An 18,518-nucleotide genomic window follows, 5' to 3' on the forward strand; every position below is an offset into this window, starting at 1 on the left:
TACGTCTGGCAAGCCTGCATAAAAGTGGCAAATCTCCTCTCGATTTGAATAAGTCAGAAATTGTCGAATTTTATAGTAAAACGAAGGGCGGTACTGAGGTTTTCGACTTTCCGTGTGGTACTTACACGTGTGCCCGAAAAAAAGACAGAAAAACGCTACACTGCTACGTGAAGTGCTAAAAAATAAAATTATAATGTTCATTCAATTAAGTAACAATAACTCAGACATTATATTATATCAATAAATTGTTTTACATAAAAAAATGTGTATAATTTCTACCAAAACCCCCTAAACTCACACCTCAAACAATGTATATATTTATGTGAAAAAATAAGGGTTCTAATTTCATAAAATGATTTTGCAATATTTTTTTAATGTAAGGCACACTCTTGATCTTTAATTTGCTTTTTTAAACGTTCCATTTCATACATCTGTTTCAGAGTTATGAAATATTAATGAAAACTACTTTTTTCACGAGCTTATGTGTTTATTGTTACTTATAAAATAAGTTGTTTTTAAAAAATGTATATTGCAAAATTCTATGATAAAGTATGAATTTTTCAGATTTTGAAGAAGACGGTTTTGAGTCTTTTTCATTTGCATGACGTCGATTCGATCCCCCGATACACTTAACTGGTGTAAAAACAGGTTGTCGAGTGATCAGGTTAAATACTAGAGTATTTCGAAAAAAATTAACTGCCAATGCAATTGAAAAATATTATAACATTGAGAGAGTGCAGGAGGCGATAACATAACCTCTAAGCAGTAACACACTGCGCATGAGTTGATAGAAAAGAATTGTGATAGGATACCTCGATCTTTCATCTGTTTATTATCCACTTGCCCACTCTATCTGTATTATCTCTATGGCCATTTCACCCTGATCGCACCTAATTACAAGTCGCATCTCCTAGCTTGCGACTCACAGCTGAATTTACCTAATCAAATAAGATAAACTGTTTCGTTCAAATTCACACACGACTTCTCTCCTGTCTGTTCTTATTTTAATATCATCCCATCACCCAACTAAAAACTGAAAAAAATTAGATTTGATAAGTTTTGGCATTTCACTAGACTTCAAACATTGGAAAAGAAAAAGTTGAGAGTTTGAAGAAATCCAATTAACGTTGGTAAGAAATCGCGACTGAAAGTTTTAATACTCAATACGCCACAGCTGGGTTTAGTTCACAATTTACAGTCCAAAGTGTATTAGAGTCGACAAACATGGGCAAAAGAAAACACCTCGTCCTACAATTTAGTTAGACAACTTTCGTATCGTGACTGCAATGCATCGATCGATTGGCTTACCAACTAATACCTGCATACAAATGCGCGAGTCGCATGACATTGAAAATCACTGTAATAGGGTGTCCAGTTATTTGTGAAAACGTAATTCCCTGAGAATTCCAGGTTTTTTCTAGGGGACATGAAATTCCCTGAGAATTCCCTGATTCCATAATTTCCATGAATACTGGACACCTTGTAAGCCGCGGTAGGTTTAAAGTTTGTAGCCCGTAGTTAACCTTGAAAATGAAAAAAAAGGCTAAACAAAGGCTGAAAGCAGTCCATTCTTAATCAATTTCTCTTTCAGGTACAGTAGATGGGTCACTCGGAGAGTAGCAGTTGGCAGCATAGCAACTGTTTGGCTGCTCGCTGGCCTAATCTCTTTTGTGCCAATCAGCTTGGGCCTTCACAGGCCTGCCATGCCGCTAGTGTACAGCGACGGAGAAAAGGTATTCGGAACAACAAGTTGCCATGTTTCAAATTTCATCTCTAGCCGAAACTCGGCAAACTGCTGCAACAAGTCGAAAATCTATTTTTTCTGCTTTCATATTTTTCAGTTATCACGTTTGTTCATAAAAGTCGAAACCTGCGATCGTGGGAAAATGTACAAAATTCCTAGTAACTCTATTGGAAATTCCACGTCAAACCGAACAGAGTTTAAGATTCTTTGACCTTAAACTTTTCGCATCGATTGAAACTTTTTTCACGCAAGGTGCACATAAAAAGTAACACACATATTTTGTTATTTGTTTGAAACATTTTATTTTTATTTTAAGTGAGCGTGTCTGTCGTCTAGTTTATTGTTAATAATATAGGTTTGCAACCCAAAACTGTACAGATTCTTTATACTGTTTCTTATAGATTTTTACTCACTGCAAACAGGCAAAAAGACTCGAAAAATTTTGTCACGTCGGTTTTTTTTTTGAACTCGTGATTGTAGTTCAATTTAAAGTAAAACTCCTGTTTAACTCGACATCTGATATCCTATTCGTGATTCTAAAAATTCTATGCAAAAGCGATTACTTACTTTCATTTAATATGTATTAAAGTGAGACTCAAAAATAAGTAGAAATAGGGAAACAGAAAATGAAAAGCGAAAGCTTATTCGGAGAAGAATTAAAGAGAAGTAGAATAGGTTTCATAGGCGAAAACAATAAACACGGGACGTTAAATTTAGTTTTGTATTAGTTAATTTGTTCAGTTAATTGTAATAAAATGGTGGGATATCGATTATTGTTATGCTTTTTATGCAAACACCTTGTATTTTTCAAAAATACTGTACGTGATGGAGGGAAATGGAAGTTATTTTTGGATACAGGATACTCAAAAACGTCATATTTACCAAAAAAATTCCATGGAACTGAAATAAAATATTTTTTTGCAGGCCATCGCAATAAAAATCTCCGGTTGCCCCTATCGTAGAGCAATAAATGAATACATACTTTGGAGTAGAAGGAAGCGAGATTGGAAAACATAACGATCCTAAAGAAAATGTTATTCGAATCGTTATTAATATTTAAAATGCGTGAATCAATTTTTATCAATTGCGGAAATTTTCAGAATTAGAAAATAAAAATTATTAAAATCTCTATTCGGAATTGTAAGACACATATTTTTTCAGGGTCGAATCTCGGTGCAATCTACGTTCTTTTGTTTTTATTAACTGAGAAAATGATATGCCACGCGTGGCAGGCATGAGCTAACTGAACTCGAGTAATTGCCTTTTTTCAAAGTCAGTTCTTCCAGTTTCGAAACCCAAGTTCATTCATTCCTCTACTTTGGATAGAACCGGAGATGTATTTCATTATCAAGTCGATCTGCACTCACTTTTCCAAAAAATTAGTATTCTGGAATTATCAAACCAAAAATATTTTTTCCCGAGCAAAAAAATACCTATAATTCTTCTTTTTTCACGTATAAGGTATTCCAAACCAACTCAGCGGTATTTGATCCTGACCTTCTACGATCTCTCCCACTATTTTTTCGAATCAGTCAGTTGCTCAAAAAAAATTGATGAATCCACTTCTTGAAGAAAAAACGCTAATTCCGTGAATTTTGAAAAAATTTACACCCCTTCTGTATCGCAAAACAAAAATTTCGAGGCATAAAACGTAATCGAATTATCTTTTTTTATTGTTTCATGTAATTTTATAATTTAGACAACTTTTCTTTTCATTCACGTACACTTTTTGTGTACAATACGTATAGCACCACATCTTTAGGCACATGTATGTACTTTGGAAAAAGCGTCTAATTCGAAAAATGTGGAAAAAATTTCGAATACGTTTTTCTGTAGGTTGAATAAGATAAAAAATAATGGAACAGATCGTAGAGAGTTAGAGTCAAATGCCGTCAAGTTGGAGTGGAATACCTCATTTACTTTGCGTAAAAAATGTTTGAATCGATTTACAAATTACGTGGTCAATTATTGTGCGGTTTAACGTGAAATTTTCCATATCGATACCTTGGATAAGGAAATCCATATAGACGACAAATATTCCCGTGAACATCCATCTTCTTTAGGAGATAAAAAAAGGAGTGAAAGATGCCAGCTGTCAAATCTGCATTTGAAGAACAAATCGAACTCTTACAAAGCTTTGCTATCGCCGTTCGTTCCGAATCGCTCGATTTATCACAAATGTCGTCCGTTAACAAAAAGACTCGCATAATGCCAGGTGTCAAATCGCTTGAAGAATAAATCGCGCACTCTTCTGTGACTAAATGGCTTCCCTTAGAATCCGACATCAACACAGTTTCGTTACATTTCTAAACGGAGGGAAAGCTATTCGTGAACCAACAAGATAAATTTTGTTGGAGTCCATTCACTTCGATCTAGTATCCCTTATTTGTTCCAAATACGAAGACTTTAATTCAATAATTTCGATTTACATTCAATTAGTTTACCAAAGTCATTCCTTGATTCAACAAAAGCCTTTCTTGTCGCGCTTAGTCAACTTATGAACATCATTTCATTTGAAGTTCATATATATTTCCTTCAATTCACACGTTCGCTGACAGAAACGCTTCGATTCTTTAAATAAAATAAGTGCATGAATCTAGCCAAAAAAAAAATTTATGTCGATTGAATACCATACTTCGTCGATTCAACCGAAGCTTCTTTGGTGAAACTGGTTGAATCAGTTCCACTAATTTGTTTACGGCGTAAAAGAAACGCCACATGCTTTGAAAGAATAGTGAATATGTATATTGATCGTAAACATCAGTATACTAGTACTGTAAACGGCCACTAGGCGGAAAACTTTCTCGCAGCGGAAGTAGCTTTAGAGATAAATATAAGACCGGGAAGTTGGCTAGGAAGTCAGATAATGGTTAAGTAAAAAAAAATTATTATCTGAAATATTACAGCCGAAACAAGCACAATATCAAGTTTCGTGTCATCGAAATTGATATTGACTACAAATATTAAATAATACTATTGACACATATTCAATTTATACTTCTACAATCACCAAAATTAAAAATGATATCATTCGAAGAATAAGTTTTGTTCGCTTGAATAACTCTGATGTACAGTCAATGTAAAAGATTTTTGTAACAACAAATTCTATTAACTGTTTCACCCATTGAACTCTGAACTCAAAAAAACATGTGTTGAAACAAGGTCACTTTGTTTTGATAAAAAAAATTCGTAAAACGTGATTCTTGGTAATTCCAATCACACATTTTCTTGATACAAAATTCAGATTATTCCAAGGAAATCGCGCTGTGTTATGTTGAATAAATTGATAATCAGCATGATCATTGAAGGTAGTCGCAAGTATTTCATCGGACAAAAGTATTTGTTCAATTAACTATAGCATTTAGGTGAATCAAACTAATATCGCTTGGCTGAAATAATCCTTTCTCTCCGTGTAGTAAATTGCTGGTAAAGTCATTCTACACTTTAGAGTTATGATAGTATTGTTTCAAAGAATATACAACGTCGAGGAATGATGTGTTAGCGAAATCGTGAGGCGCCTTCATGAAATTGAACATAACCATTGACGAAACCAATTTATCTATCTTCCAGCAATATCCTACCTGCGCATTGGACTTGACGCCCACCTACGCGATGGTTTCCTCCTGCATCTCCTTCTACGTGCCTTGTTTCGTTATGGTGGGCATTTACTGCAGACTATATTGCTACGCGCAGAAACACGTGAGGAGCATCAGGGCGGTGACAAAATTGCCGGAAACTTCGCTGGCGAAGAGCTTTCGCACAAAGACCAGGAGGACCAAAGCTCCGAAACCACAGACGAAGCCGAAACCCACAAGTCCGTACCACGTGTCCGACCACAAGGCAGCAATAACTGTCGGTGTAATTATGGGGGTTTTCCTGATATGTTGGGTACCATTCTTCTGCGTCAATATTGTTGCCGCATTCTGCAAAACCTGTATTACCGACAGAACCTTCCAGGTATGTTTAGGGTGTTGCTCTACGTATAGGTATTCGTGTCTACAATACCAGGTATACACACCCTTATGACGTCAGAATTCTTTTCAGCTTTTTTGATACGAAAATCAATGCAAAATAATCGTTTTATTCTTTTGAATATGCATGTTAACGGCTTTGGCTTTTTACCAATTTTTTTATATTTGAGTTTCAAAAATAAATTCATCTGGAATATTCCTCATCCATTTGTATGTACAAACGAATCGAATGGGATTGGATAGAGACGGGATTGTGTATGTATTACAGATTGGATTTCATTCGATTGCGTTATAATTCAAACTATATATGAATTAAAAAATATATAAAACATGAAACGATTGATTTTATCATATCATTGATTTATCATATCGGATTTCGTATGAAATTTGGATTAAATTTATTTTCTCTTAGCCTTTCTGTGAGTAAACAAAAGGGAGGAATTCATGGGTGTGACTGTCGACTGTAGGAATAAAGTCTTTCATTGAAATGCATAAGGCATTATTGAACATTACTGTGCATGGCCGGTCTTTTTCAGATCTTTAAGACTTACGAGATAATGCAATATGTATGAGTCTCAAAACATGCGGAGTTATATGGTAACTTAAAATTTTCTATTCTTTCCGTAGTTCCGAAGTTACAAAAAGTAATGTCACGATAGAGTGAAATTCTGAAGAATAAAAATTCGATAGAGTAACATTTCGAAAGTTAGAATAATACACTCACACAGCGAAGTTTACTCGAAGAACGGGTCTGAAAAATCAGAAAAACTCAAAATCAGAATGACCAGGATGCCGAACGTTAAAATATCGAAAATTCAAAGCAAATATAGATCAAAGTGATGTCATATCATCAAGCAAGAAATTCAGAAAACTGAAAATCCTGGATCATTTAGAATTCCGATGGTTAAGATTTTAAAATTTTCTTATTTTCGCCCTTTTGGAACTTTAACTTGTCGGAGTTATGCCTTCTCAGCATTTTGTTCGTTCGGAACCTTGCACTTTCGAAACTTTGAGCATCGGGTTTCGGACCATTGGAAACTTTGATGTCTCGTCAAAGTTTGATTTCTCTACTTTAAGTTTCACCACCAAAAAATTCGGAATTTGTCACTTTTGGTAATTTTCAAATTCGAAATTACAACTCCACCCTTATTATCATATTTATAAAAAACAGTAGGATGATATCCTTTCTCTTTCTACTTCACGTTTCTCATATCGAACCCGTCACTTGACTAAAGTAATTTTGGCCAATCAGAATTAATTTGAAATTCTCTACACACCCGTTTTTCAAAAACTCACAAATTATTCTATATTTGACAAAATATACCTTTCCAGGGTGGTTTTAAAATTTTTCTTAATTCGAGGTCCTCCGCGAAAGTGAACGTATTAAAGGTAAAACCGATCAAACACCTTGGCGAATTACTGCCTAAGTATGCTTTCAGACCTGCAACAACAAAAAGGAAAAGCTCCCACTTCCATTTAATTCCAGTTAATTGTCGTTAGCTAGATGGAAGTATAAAAATTGTTTTCAATCGTCAGGTTAATTTTTTTAATCCATTTTAATTTATCAAGAAAGAAAAATTAATAATAAACATTAAAAATTTCTATTTACTTTACACTTGAAATTGCAATCACCCGTTGACACGTGTTAATATTATCCGGAAATTTTCGTACTTGGGAGATATTTTTTTTCTACGAAATGAACACAATTCTGGTGTGACATATAAAAAATTCTAAAATTCTAAACCGATGAGGGGATGCGAAAGCATATAGCGTGTAGTTTGAAGTTCCGGTTCGAAATCGTTGAACTTGAAATTTTCATGCCATGCTAATTTTATGCTTGTTGGGTAGTGCACTGTCAAATTAGTCAGTTCAACAATTTCCACCGTCGTTGCTTGATATCTTTCTAACACAACGAAATTTATTACCACACAGCTGTATTGAATTAAAGTTGAAATCGTGGTGTGAGTATACATGGTGTGCCTAGGAGTGCAGCTTCTTTCTCGAAAAAAATTTCTCTCTCACGCTGGACTGGACTTAAGTAAGATGGGTACCAACGGGGCCAAAATACCCTAGATCGGTGGTGATTAATTGTTGTGACGTTGAATCTGCGTAGGGAAAAAGTGAACGGGACTTTAAATAACTCACATCACAACCATACATGATGCCACTACCGAGCAGGGTGGCATTCGCCAGTAAAATAATTCCCTAACAATATAGGGATTTCTTTAGACAGTTGGTACACATCTCACTTGAAGGCTTTGACCTCAGAGAAAGGGGCGTGTCGTAGGAATTCTAAGCACACCATGTATACTCACAACATGGTTGGAATTGCATTACCGCAACGTAACTGACACAATGGTTTTCTTCTGTTTTGTTTACCATTTATGTCGCTCGTATCGATTGTATCGGGTGTCCCTGAATGCGGACCCACGGACCAGCCAACGTGATACCTGGAGGAAATCCAACCCAGAATTTCTTTACCGGAAGCTCGTTTGAGGCATAGTTTTTGAATTATAAGCGATAGCGCTAGGCCAATCCGTCCGCAGCATTTCATCTGGATTTACCGCCACAGAAATTATCATTTTGTTTTTCTGGGTGAATTATTATTATGAATTTACGAATTAAATATCGACACTTTTACACACACGCTCGTGCGTGTGAGCAGAAGCGCATCTCCAGGTTGATAATACTGCGAAACACACATCTATAACATGAAAATAGAAATAAATCTCCAAATAAATCAGGAAATTTAAGATTCAATGTTGTAAAATGCTCGCAATCATCGCTGTATGCATAATGGGGATCTCAGATGATTAGCATGCCGTGAGAATCCGCAATTGCTCATTCAATCAAGCTGGCTTGAATCATCAGAACAATGCTTCTTCTACATTTCTATTGTATTTGCAACGGAAATTATTCACTGGTGTGAAAGTAATCGTCAACATCCGATTTGAGTAATGCGAATATAAAGTGGCAAGTTACCGCTAGGCACGGACATCGATCGTTTTTTTATTGTAATCGATTCAGTGAATTTGCAATGTCATGTCGCGTAACTCATCAGACGAGTAGAACAATCTCTTCTCAAATTTCTGGTTTGATGTTGTGATGTAGGTGGCAATGGGAACACAAGTGAGACTACTTAGATAATTAATCACACTACAGGTTGAAAATGTTGTAAATAATTCGCGACCTCCCGCTAAAAATTTCTGACGAGTTTAAGGAACTAAATGAAATTTCGGATTCCTGCACTCGTCCCAGAATTTTTATATCTCTACTCGACGACTTTTATTTCAACCTGAACACCGAGATGAAAATTAAGGGACACTTGAAATCAATGTGTACCTTTTTCGCAGAGATAAATTTTTTGAGACATCCTCTTCCCTCGACCAATGAGTATAGAAGAGCTCTTTTCGAGGAAACATCTCTTTTTTAATTGAGCAACACTGCGAAAGAAATGGGATGGGAGAATATTGGATGAAAATTACTAATTTTTTTTCCATTCGCAATCACGAAAAATCGCTGTGCTTAATTTTAGAAACATTATTCCAATCAAGTTCGATGATTCGATGTAACGAGAAATATCGGCACTCTAGTTTTCGTCTTCGATACTAACAACTAATCGTTCTTTGCAAAATTATTGTGAGGCTCTGAAAAGTGCCGTTTTTGACAGGTAATTACTACGGCAGCAGTTCGAAATGCCTGCCGCCTCGTTGAAGGCAAGGCCGGCAGCGTTCGATCAGCTCGCCAATCGCTGTAGAAACGATTTCCGGACTCACCGTTGCTGTTGCTTCTACGATTTTTGCCTCCAGGGCTTCCAAGGAATTCAGTGGGTCCTTGTAAACGAATTCCTTGATCAGGTCCCACAGGCAATCATCAAAAGGATTCAGATCAGGTGATCGCGGTGGCCAGGCAGTAGGACCTCCACGGTCTATCCACCTGCTCGGAAACCGTTCTTTCAGAAATCAGAGTGCGCTGGTGCACCGTCGTGCTGGCAAAAACATGGTCACTTGGCGTTCAAGTGGATGATTTTCGAGCAGGTCCGGCAGCTCTTTTTCCAAAAACTCACGATACGCGTTTCCGTCTAATCTTGCGGGTAGAACACAGAGATCAATCTGTAGCAAGAATTAACCCATATTAAGTAATTGTATAATGATTACACAATACTCGTTGAATCATTGATTAGTCAAATATTTAATATAAATCAAATGTCCGAACCAAGTCCGATCTCCCTTTCCCTCTGTCAATCCGTGATATCTCACCGATTTACCAAGGTTGTTTTTCTCAACAGCAATAAAGCAGGTCTTCATTGAAAGCTTTTGAAACGAAGCTAACCGGACGATAGTAATTTATACCTGCATTCAAGCACTAGGAGCAAGCTTACCAAATCATCGTCCAACATGCCACCCCACAAGTTAATGCTCCACCGAACTTGGTGGCTCAACTCCTGAACATTGTGCGGGTTTTCTATCGTCCAGCGATGGACATTACGGATGTCGAACACCGCGACCCGATCTAAATTGGAATTGTCTGTGAGCAATATGTTGAATATGAAAAACGGTTCCCCAGCAACGTTGTCGCACCAATCGCGACTTCAAAGTTTCTCAGTAGTTACTGATTATTCAAATAATACGTCGATGATTTTCAGAAATTCGTCACACATACGTTGAAATAAGTTCATAATATTTCATTCTCAATCGGACTCCCATTTATTACACACCCTTTATGTACGGAATTTCATGCGAGTGCATAGCAACTCGATCGTCAATTGTTATAAACAACTCGTTTCCACGGCTTCCACTCACCGGCTAATTTCAGTCATATTGTTATCGGCCTTGCTCGTGTAACCGAACTAAATTCTTGAATACCGACACTTTTTACAGCCACGTCGAATTCCTTTTGGTGCCATGGAGTATTCGAATCGCGAAATGTATGACATGATGTTGATGATGGGTAGGTGCGACAACGTTGCTGGGGCAGCAGCTCGGGAATACGCGGTCCGCTATTCGATGCGGCGAAATCCGGACGCGAAAGTCTTCAGTCTCTTGGAACGTAGCCTCGTGGAAACCGGCGGCTTCGTTCCAGACCAAACGAATTCGGGACGTCCGAGATCCAGGCGGACAGTCGAGGTTGAAGAAGAAATACTCGGGGACGTGGCCACGGCGCCTGGGAAAAATACCCGAGGTTTAGCGGCGGAGAGTGAAACGGATAAGACAAGGGTCCAGAAGGTCTTGCGGACGAATTAACTGCGGCCGTTCCGCACGCAAAAGGTCCAAGCACTGCACGGGCCAGACCATGCAGCTAGAAGAGCTTTTTGCACCTGGGTATTGGAGCAACGTGAAGTCGACCTGTTTTTCATATTCAACATATTGTTCACGGACAAGTCTAATTTCGATCGGGACGGGCTGTTCAACATCCGCAACGTCCATCACTGGGCGGAAGAAAACCCGCACAATGTTCGGGAGTCGAGCCACCAAGTTGGGTGAAGCATTAACTTGTGGAGTGGCAAAAATCGTAGAAGCAATTCCAACTAGTCGGCGGGCATTTCGAACTGCTGCCCTAGTAACCACAAAGTCAAAAAACGGCACTTTTCAGAGCCACAAAACAGTTTTGCAAAGAACGATTAATTGTCAGTATCGAAGACCAAAACGGGAACACCTTCCGATGTTTCTCGTTACGTAACTGTCATAACATCGAATCATCAAACTTGATTGGAATAATGTTTCTGGAATTGAGTACAGCGATTTTTCATGATTGCGAAATCCCATCCCATTTTTTTTTTTTTTTTGTTTGGTGTTGCTGAATTGAAAAAAGAATGTTTCATCGAAAATAGCTCTTTAAACTCATTGGTCGAGGGAAGAGTATGTCCCAAAAATGTATCTCTGCGAATAAGGTACACACTCATTTCGAGTGCCATTTAATTTTCAGCGAGGGGAAAGTAAACTCGTTAAATTGACGTCTCAATAGCCCATAAATTAATTCATGATTCACTTGAATTAATGAGAATTAACTGAATTAACAGTGAATTTTACCTCAATTAATGGGAACTAATCGAATTAACGGAGAATTAATAGTAAATTAATTGAATTAAGGCCTTACATACGTCTAACAGCACCAAAAATGCGATAAGAGAAAATTTTTGTTTAGTAAGGATAACAATAGAGAAAATTATGAAAATAAATAATACGATTGTTTATTGGTATTTGAAAGTTATAAAAAGTTTTGTTTCACTCTGTTTTTACTAAAATTACTATATAAGAATTCACGTTATCCACAACACTGAGAAAAAAAAGTTGCTCCACGGCCAGCATCATATCTCCAGTAAATGTTGATCGATCTGCAAAATTTAAAAAAATGATTGTAAAATAAGGTTGCAGTTATAGTATGTCGAGACGGAATTTTTTATTTCGAAAAATTGATCAATTTATGGCAGTTTAAAAAAAAGTATGCATTTTACGTCATAAATTTTACACTTCAATTATTTTTATAAAATTTTTAAATCAAAATATCAAAAATCCGACTCAACAGACTATAGAGAAAACAATTCCGAATATTTAACAAAAACGCATAAAAAAATATTAAAAACTGTATGAGTTATCACACCGAACGTGTCGAAAAAAGTAGTTCCGAGAAAAACGTGTTTCAAGTTTTAAGTGCGTTTTGCTCGAAGTTACGCGCAGCTAAAGCAAGAACTTTATGAATTTTTTCTTTTGTCTTGTAAACTTACGTTTAATCTGCCATTCCGTCTTCGTATCGTATGCTTTCCTTGTCGGTAGTTAATTGTTTTTGCTTATTTTTTTACAGTCGACGAGCTGTTCTGGCTTCTTTCGGCGGTCAGTCACATTTTCTACCATAACTTTGAATCTGTGGGAAATTTTTGCAATCGACTTTCACAGAAATAAGCCTAAAACTGTAGAGAACAACAATCTGTTTTGAAAAAAATCGATTATTTGATAATCCTAGACGTACGCAAGGCCTCAATGAGGATTATCAGAGAATTAATCCAGGTAATAACTGTATTTCGTAGTACGGAAGGTACCAGAATAATGGTAATATTACAGGAATCTTAAAATAACCTCGAACTAGCATGAGGGATAAGAGAAAATTACGTTGAAGAGGCCAAAAATAGTCCAAAATGAAAAAATTAAGTTGGATTGAAATAATTAATTTGGATTCATAAAAAATTTCAAGAGAAATCGATAAAATTTTCAGGTAGGTATTAACGTCGATTAGGGCAAGTAGTGGAGGAGTGTTGGGAAAAAATAATTGAATTTAATTTTTTTAAATGTGCCGAAGTAAATGAATTAATTTGAATTAAAGTGAATTATCGATAGTTGAAGACAAGACTATTCAATTATTTGAATTAAAAGAATTGTCCTGAATTATTTTAACCTTTGAAATTAATGGGTCACTCAAATCTTGAGTCATTTCCCCCTCGGTATTCAGGTTGAAATTAAAGTCGTCGAGTAGAGATATAAAAATTCTGGGACGAGTGCAAGAATCCAAAATTTCCGTTAGTCCCTTAAATACGTAAGAAATTTTTAGCAGGAGGTGGCAAATTATTTACAACCTTTTCAACCTGTGGTGTGATTAATTACTTAAGTAGCCTCACTTGTGTTCCTATTGTCACCTACGTCACAACATCGAACCAGAAATTCGAGAAGAGATTGTTCTACTCGTTTGATGAGTTTCGCGACATGACATTGCAAATTCACTGAATCGATTGCAATAAAAAAAACGATCGATGTCCGTGCTTAGCGGTAAATTGCCACTTTATATCCGCATTACTCAAAAATCGGATGTTGACGATTACTTTCACACCAGTGAATAATTTCCGTTACAAATACACTAGAAATGTAGAATAAACAATGTTCTGATGATTCAAACCTGCTTGATTAAATGAGCAATTGCGGATTCTCACGGCATGCTAATCATCTGAGATCCCCATTATGCATACAGCGATGATTGCGAGCATTTTACAACATTGAATCTTACATTTCCTGATTTATTTGGAGATTTATTTCTATTTTCATGTTATAGATGTGTGTTTCGTAGTATTATCAACCTGGAGATGCGCTTCTGCTCACACGCACGAGCGTGTGTGTAAAAGTGTCGATATTTAATTCGTAAATTCATAATAATAATTCACCCAGAAAAACAAAATGATAATTTCTGTGGCGGTAAATCCAGATGAAATGCTGCGGACCAATTGGCCTAGCGCTATCTCTTATAATTCAAAAACTATGCGTCAGACGAGCTTCCGGTAAAGAAATTCTCGGTTAGATTTCATCCAGGTATCACGCTGGATGATTCGTGGGTCCGAATTTAGGGACACACATTTTGTAGTTTCGCTGTATACCTATATGGCACCGGTTATCAATCCATGTGAATCGGCTTCGATAGTCTTAATCACCTACGTAATTGCGATAGGCTTTGAACAGCGAATTGTCAACACTTCCGTGAACACTACGATTCGGGTCAATTTTACACTCAAGTGTACACAACCACACGGAACGATTTCAAATTAGTACCGAGTTTAATAAATACTTCTTCAACTCCCTACGCCTTCGCCGTTTTAATTAAGTTTTAATTCACGAGATGAAGAAAAATCTCAAAGGTCTGAAGTTAATTGAAATCAGACCCAGACAGGTTATAATTTTTCAAGCATTGAGATTATACGTACGATTTAAAATAAACCCATTTCTATCCAAGCGGTAAATGAAATTTCGATTATTATTAACAATAAAAGAGATGTAATAATGTAATGAGATTAATGAACTGAAGGTTATTCACTATACATATAAACATGACGGACACTTTTTCGATGAAAAAGATTGGAAATTGATTACAGAAATTAGAGAGATGGTACGAAGATTGCTAAGATTACAACGAGATTACAAATATTATAGGAATTAGAAAAATTATAGAAGCTGCAGAAATGAGTTTGATTATTAAAAAAAAAAATATATTACGCGGCATGATAACGAATTACAGAAATTGTAAGTGATTACAGAGATTACCAGTATCTCAAAGATTACAAAAGCCAAGATTTATAGTACGAAAGAGAAAATTACAATTAATCACAATATTACCAGGATTTTAAGTATTACAGAAGATGGCACGTAAAATATAACTTATAGATCACAATAAAATTAAAACGGACTCCAAAGATTGCAAGTGATTATAAAGTGTTACAAAAGAATTTAATGGTTTATAAAGATTACAGGATATTAAAAAGAATACAAATATAATACGACGTTACAAATTCTTTTACCATAATTAAAAACCCAAAAAAAAAAAAATTTCCGGGATACGACGGATCCCCTCCAAAAAATGATAAAAACAAATTTATACTACTAGTTAAATGTATAGGCTTCCAATTTTTAACTTTCTGCATATGTATCTGTATTATTAGAACTAGAGGGAAAGTTATTGTAATTACACCAAGAATAATGCGTTGAGTTTTCAACCTATCTCATCGTTTTGAGGTTACGAGAATCAATTCCGATAATGTGCATGCATTTGTACATTTTTATGTGTGATGTGTGATCAACTGTTTCGAGATCGAATAAATGAATTTCAATGATTTTTATCTTCATGAGTATCGTTTCTCCTCATTCACAGCTGACTAGACTTTGAACAAAATCTGATGATGTTGACTCGAAACCGATTGCATTTCTTTAATTTTGTGGAACTTAGAACTACATAGTCGGATTTTTATGAAAATTGCTTGAGTCGTATCTGAATGTCGTACGAATATAAAAACCTTTTTATCTAAAAAGTTTGTTTTCAAACACGACTGGAATACACATTTTTTTACACTTTTTGAGTATCCCCGGAGTGCCAGCTATGAAGAAATGCATAGTCTAAACATCTTATAGATTTGCCAGCTGATTTCGAAAAAATTTAATTTTCTCAACTGGCCCTCTTCCATCAAACCTATGATTATAAAACGAACATGTTAAATTGACTGTTGAATTCAACGTTACACCATCTTAAGGCATTGTACATAGTAAGAATTTCAACGACTTTGTTCATTCAGGTACTGACGTGGCTCGGCTACAGCAATTCAGCTTTCAATCCGATAATCTACAGTATCTTCAACACCGAATTTCGAGAGGCTTTCAAAAGAATTTTGACGAGGGGTGGAAGAGGTCGATGCAATCAACCGTCAACGAGCGAATGTGGTGAATTCCGATCGGTTATCGTTCAGAAACGAAATGGTTCGATCGTGGAATGCAACATTAGTCCCAGATCGAGTGCCGACAGCTGCCAAGTAGCTCCAGGCGCAAACAAACATCGTGACACGATTGTCAGCGCGATATAATCGCGTCATAAAAAACAGTTACCATATTCTTCAGATGCGTTTCAATTCCAATGTCAATATATACTCCACTCCATGTATAGATATGTATAGTAAGTAAGTGCGGACACTTAGATTAATTCTGACATGCGAAACAAAAAAAATTTGGTAAAAAAATTAAGGTGCAGAGTTACCATTTTTCATTTTCTCATTCTCAATCACTTTCTTCCTTTTTTTACTTGTATCATACATTAGCTCACGCGTCTTGTAGATATGTTATTAATCGTAGAATAATTTATAAATTTAAGTATAAGTACATACATGTTTAACAAAATATATATATATACATATATATATATATATATATATATATATATATATATATATATATATATATATATATATATATATATATATATATAGCAGTGATCTGATCGTGTCGCAACATTTAACAAGTTTTTAACAATCAATGAAAATTCATTTCCAATTTCATCTCTAATAGTTGTAGACATTAGAAATTACACACATGTGTAATATCTTTCATCAAGCTGAATCATGTAACAGCAATGTCACCTCATTTAGATTTTTATACATTCCATAACCTCTGGTAATATGAGAAAAATATTTGTCTCGATCGAAAGTCGCTCTTTCCAACACCTGCTCGCGGGTATCGATTTTCTAAGCCTGTTAAGCGTGCACGAAGTGCCCCATTTCCGTACAGAGCAGAAAAAATTTTGGCGCATGCGCACGATTGAAATGCTATGTTTTACATATGCGGACTTTCTTTGGATTATGCAGACTTGCGAACAGATATATCTTCGGTTAATGGACACACGTTGTAAAATCGAAATACGCGAACAGCGTTTTACCGCACCGTTCGGAAATGGGCAACTTTACGAACGCTCCACAGTTCGAAAATCTAATTTTCCAACCAGGTGTTAGAAAATTGATATTTTTATGGTCTTAGGGCTACGACAAATATATAACCTTTTTTTAATTTTCACTTTTTACCCTCATGTACTCATTTGCGATCAAAAACCAATAACGCTTGACTCTGAACGCAGACAAGTGACAATGATTAATTATTCACGTAGCATTTATCTAACAATAAGATACAGAGGTCATCATATGGCCTTTGCTTAGTGCGAATCGATATCTTATTTAGTGTGAGATTCTATAGAAGTAAGAATTACTCAGTTCACACTTTTTTCCATGGCGTTCCTATCGACCTTAGCGCAAGAGTTTTGCCAAAACATTATTTTCAACGTAAATGAAAAAAAAGAACAAAAATTTACATTTTCTCGGACGATTAAGAAATCACTAAAATTAATCCTTCTCTTCACACTTTTTTAACGTTTATGAAGTCCGCAAATTATGACATAGAATGCGAAAGAATTTGGAGAAAAAATACAAGACTCTAAGTATGAATACCTAAATTCAGCCAAAAATGTTTACAGACCGCAAAAGTGTTGAAATTATTAAATTGAAATGTTTGATAAAATGTTTCAATCGGCTGATAGTATGTAGATGAACATTGCTCACATAGTTACGTTTCAACGACTTTACCCAACAGTTTTTTAAAACGTTAATCAAATAATTCACTTTGCTAATGAGATAAGAATTTTTGCTTGTGTGCTGCAGTTTTGAAATGCAATAGATCATATTCGGAGGTAAAATTATGATTAGGAAGACAATCATGTAAAATTAATTTGAGACATATCCAAAACCAGACATACAAATCACAGAGTAGCCATACATATATGTACATAGAAATTTAATTAAATTATTCTTATTGGGATGATATCACGTAATAAGTATTGTATCAACACATACGTAAGTGAATAGAGGTTATACCTTTCATAGCCTACCTATATTCTATGCAGCTAGTTTTATTATATGGATACGATTGAAAACATGAAACGAGCATTATAATGTTCCAAAATTAGTGATAACCATTTTTTTACGACGTACAAAAAACTTCGACTCGTACAGGAATTTTAGAAAAAATATACAATCGATGCCAACTTTTCTTTTATACGATATATTGAGTTATTTAGAGATAAATATAAATCAACAGTATGAGGCAAGAGAAAATTATTCTTATTTACCGTCTGTACTTGACATCGCAGTATTAAAATAGTCACATGTCCATTATTCTGTATACGTTGTTTATAATATTATTTGAATATATTGTGAACGGTGCAAATCGAAAACTGTACAAGAAATAATGAGACACCGCAGTTGTATATTAAATTGATATAGAGCCGTTTATTAGTTGCTACTCCAAAGATGTTATGATATCATAAGATAATTGATTAACGCTTGCGAGAATGTAACAAGCAGGCGTGTGAGACAGATTTATTCCGTATATCTTGTACATAGACATTTATTTATTTTTCTAAGTGGTACGGTAAATGGGATAGAAGGAACGTATAATCAATAGAGCAATATTCCATTTAGATAATAAAGCAGTATTTTATATGTATTACGTATAATCTTGACA

At 35.5% G+C, this 18,518-nt stretch overlaps 1 protein-coding gene across 1 annotated transcript in view; it reads left to right on the top strand.

Moving 5' to 3' along the window:
* The window catches only part of LOC124408222 (dopamine receptor 1-like), an 89,577-nt gene extending 73,226 nt beyond the window's left edge, over positions 1–16,351 (top strand). Inside the window, exons 4-6 of the mRNA XM_046884994.1 lie at positions 1,592–1,733; positions 5,315–5,701; positions 15,755–16,351. Of these exons, the coding sequence (XP_046740950.1) occupies positions 1,592–1,733; positions 5,315–5,701; positions 15,755–16,039 (814 nt within the window). The 3' untranslated portion in view covers positions 16,040–16,351. The remainder of the gene's footprint in view (positions 1–1,591; positions 1,734–5,314; positions 5,702–15,754) is intronic.
* Positions 16,352–18,518: the final 2,167 nt, after the last annotated feature.

This window comes from Diprion similis, chromosome 1, assembly GCF_021155765.1.
Source record: "Diprion similis isolate iyDipSimi1 chromosome 1, iyDipSimi1.1, whole genome shotgun sequence".
NCBI classification, from domain to species: domain Eukaryota; kingdom Metazoa; phylum Arthropoda; class Insecta; order Hymenoptera; family Diprionidae; genus Diprion; species Diprion similis.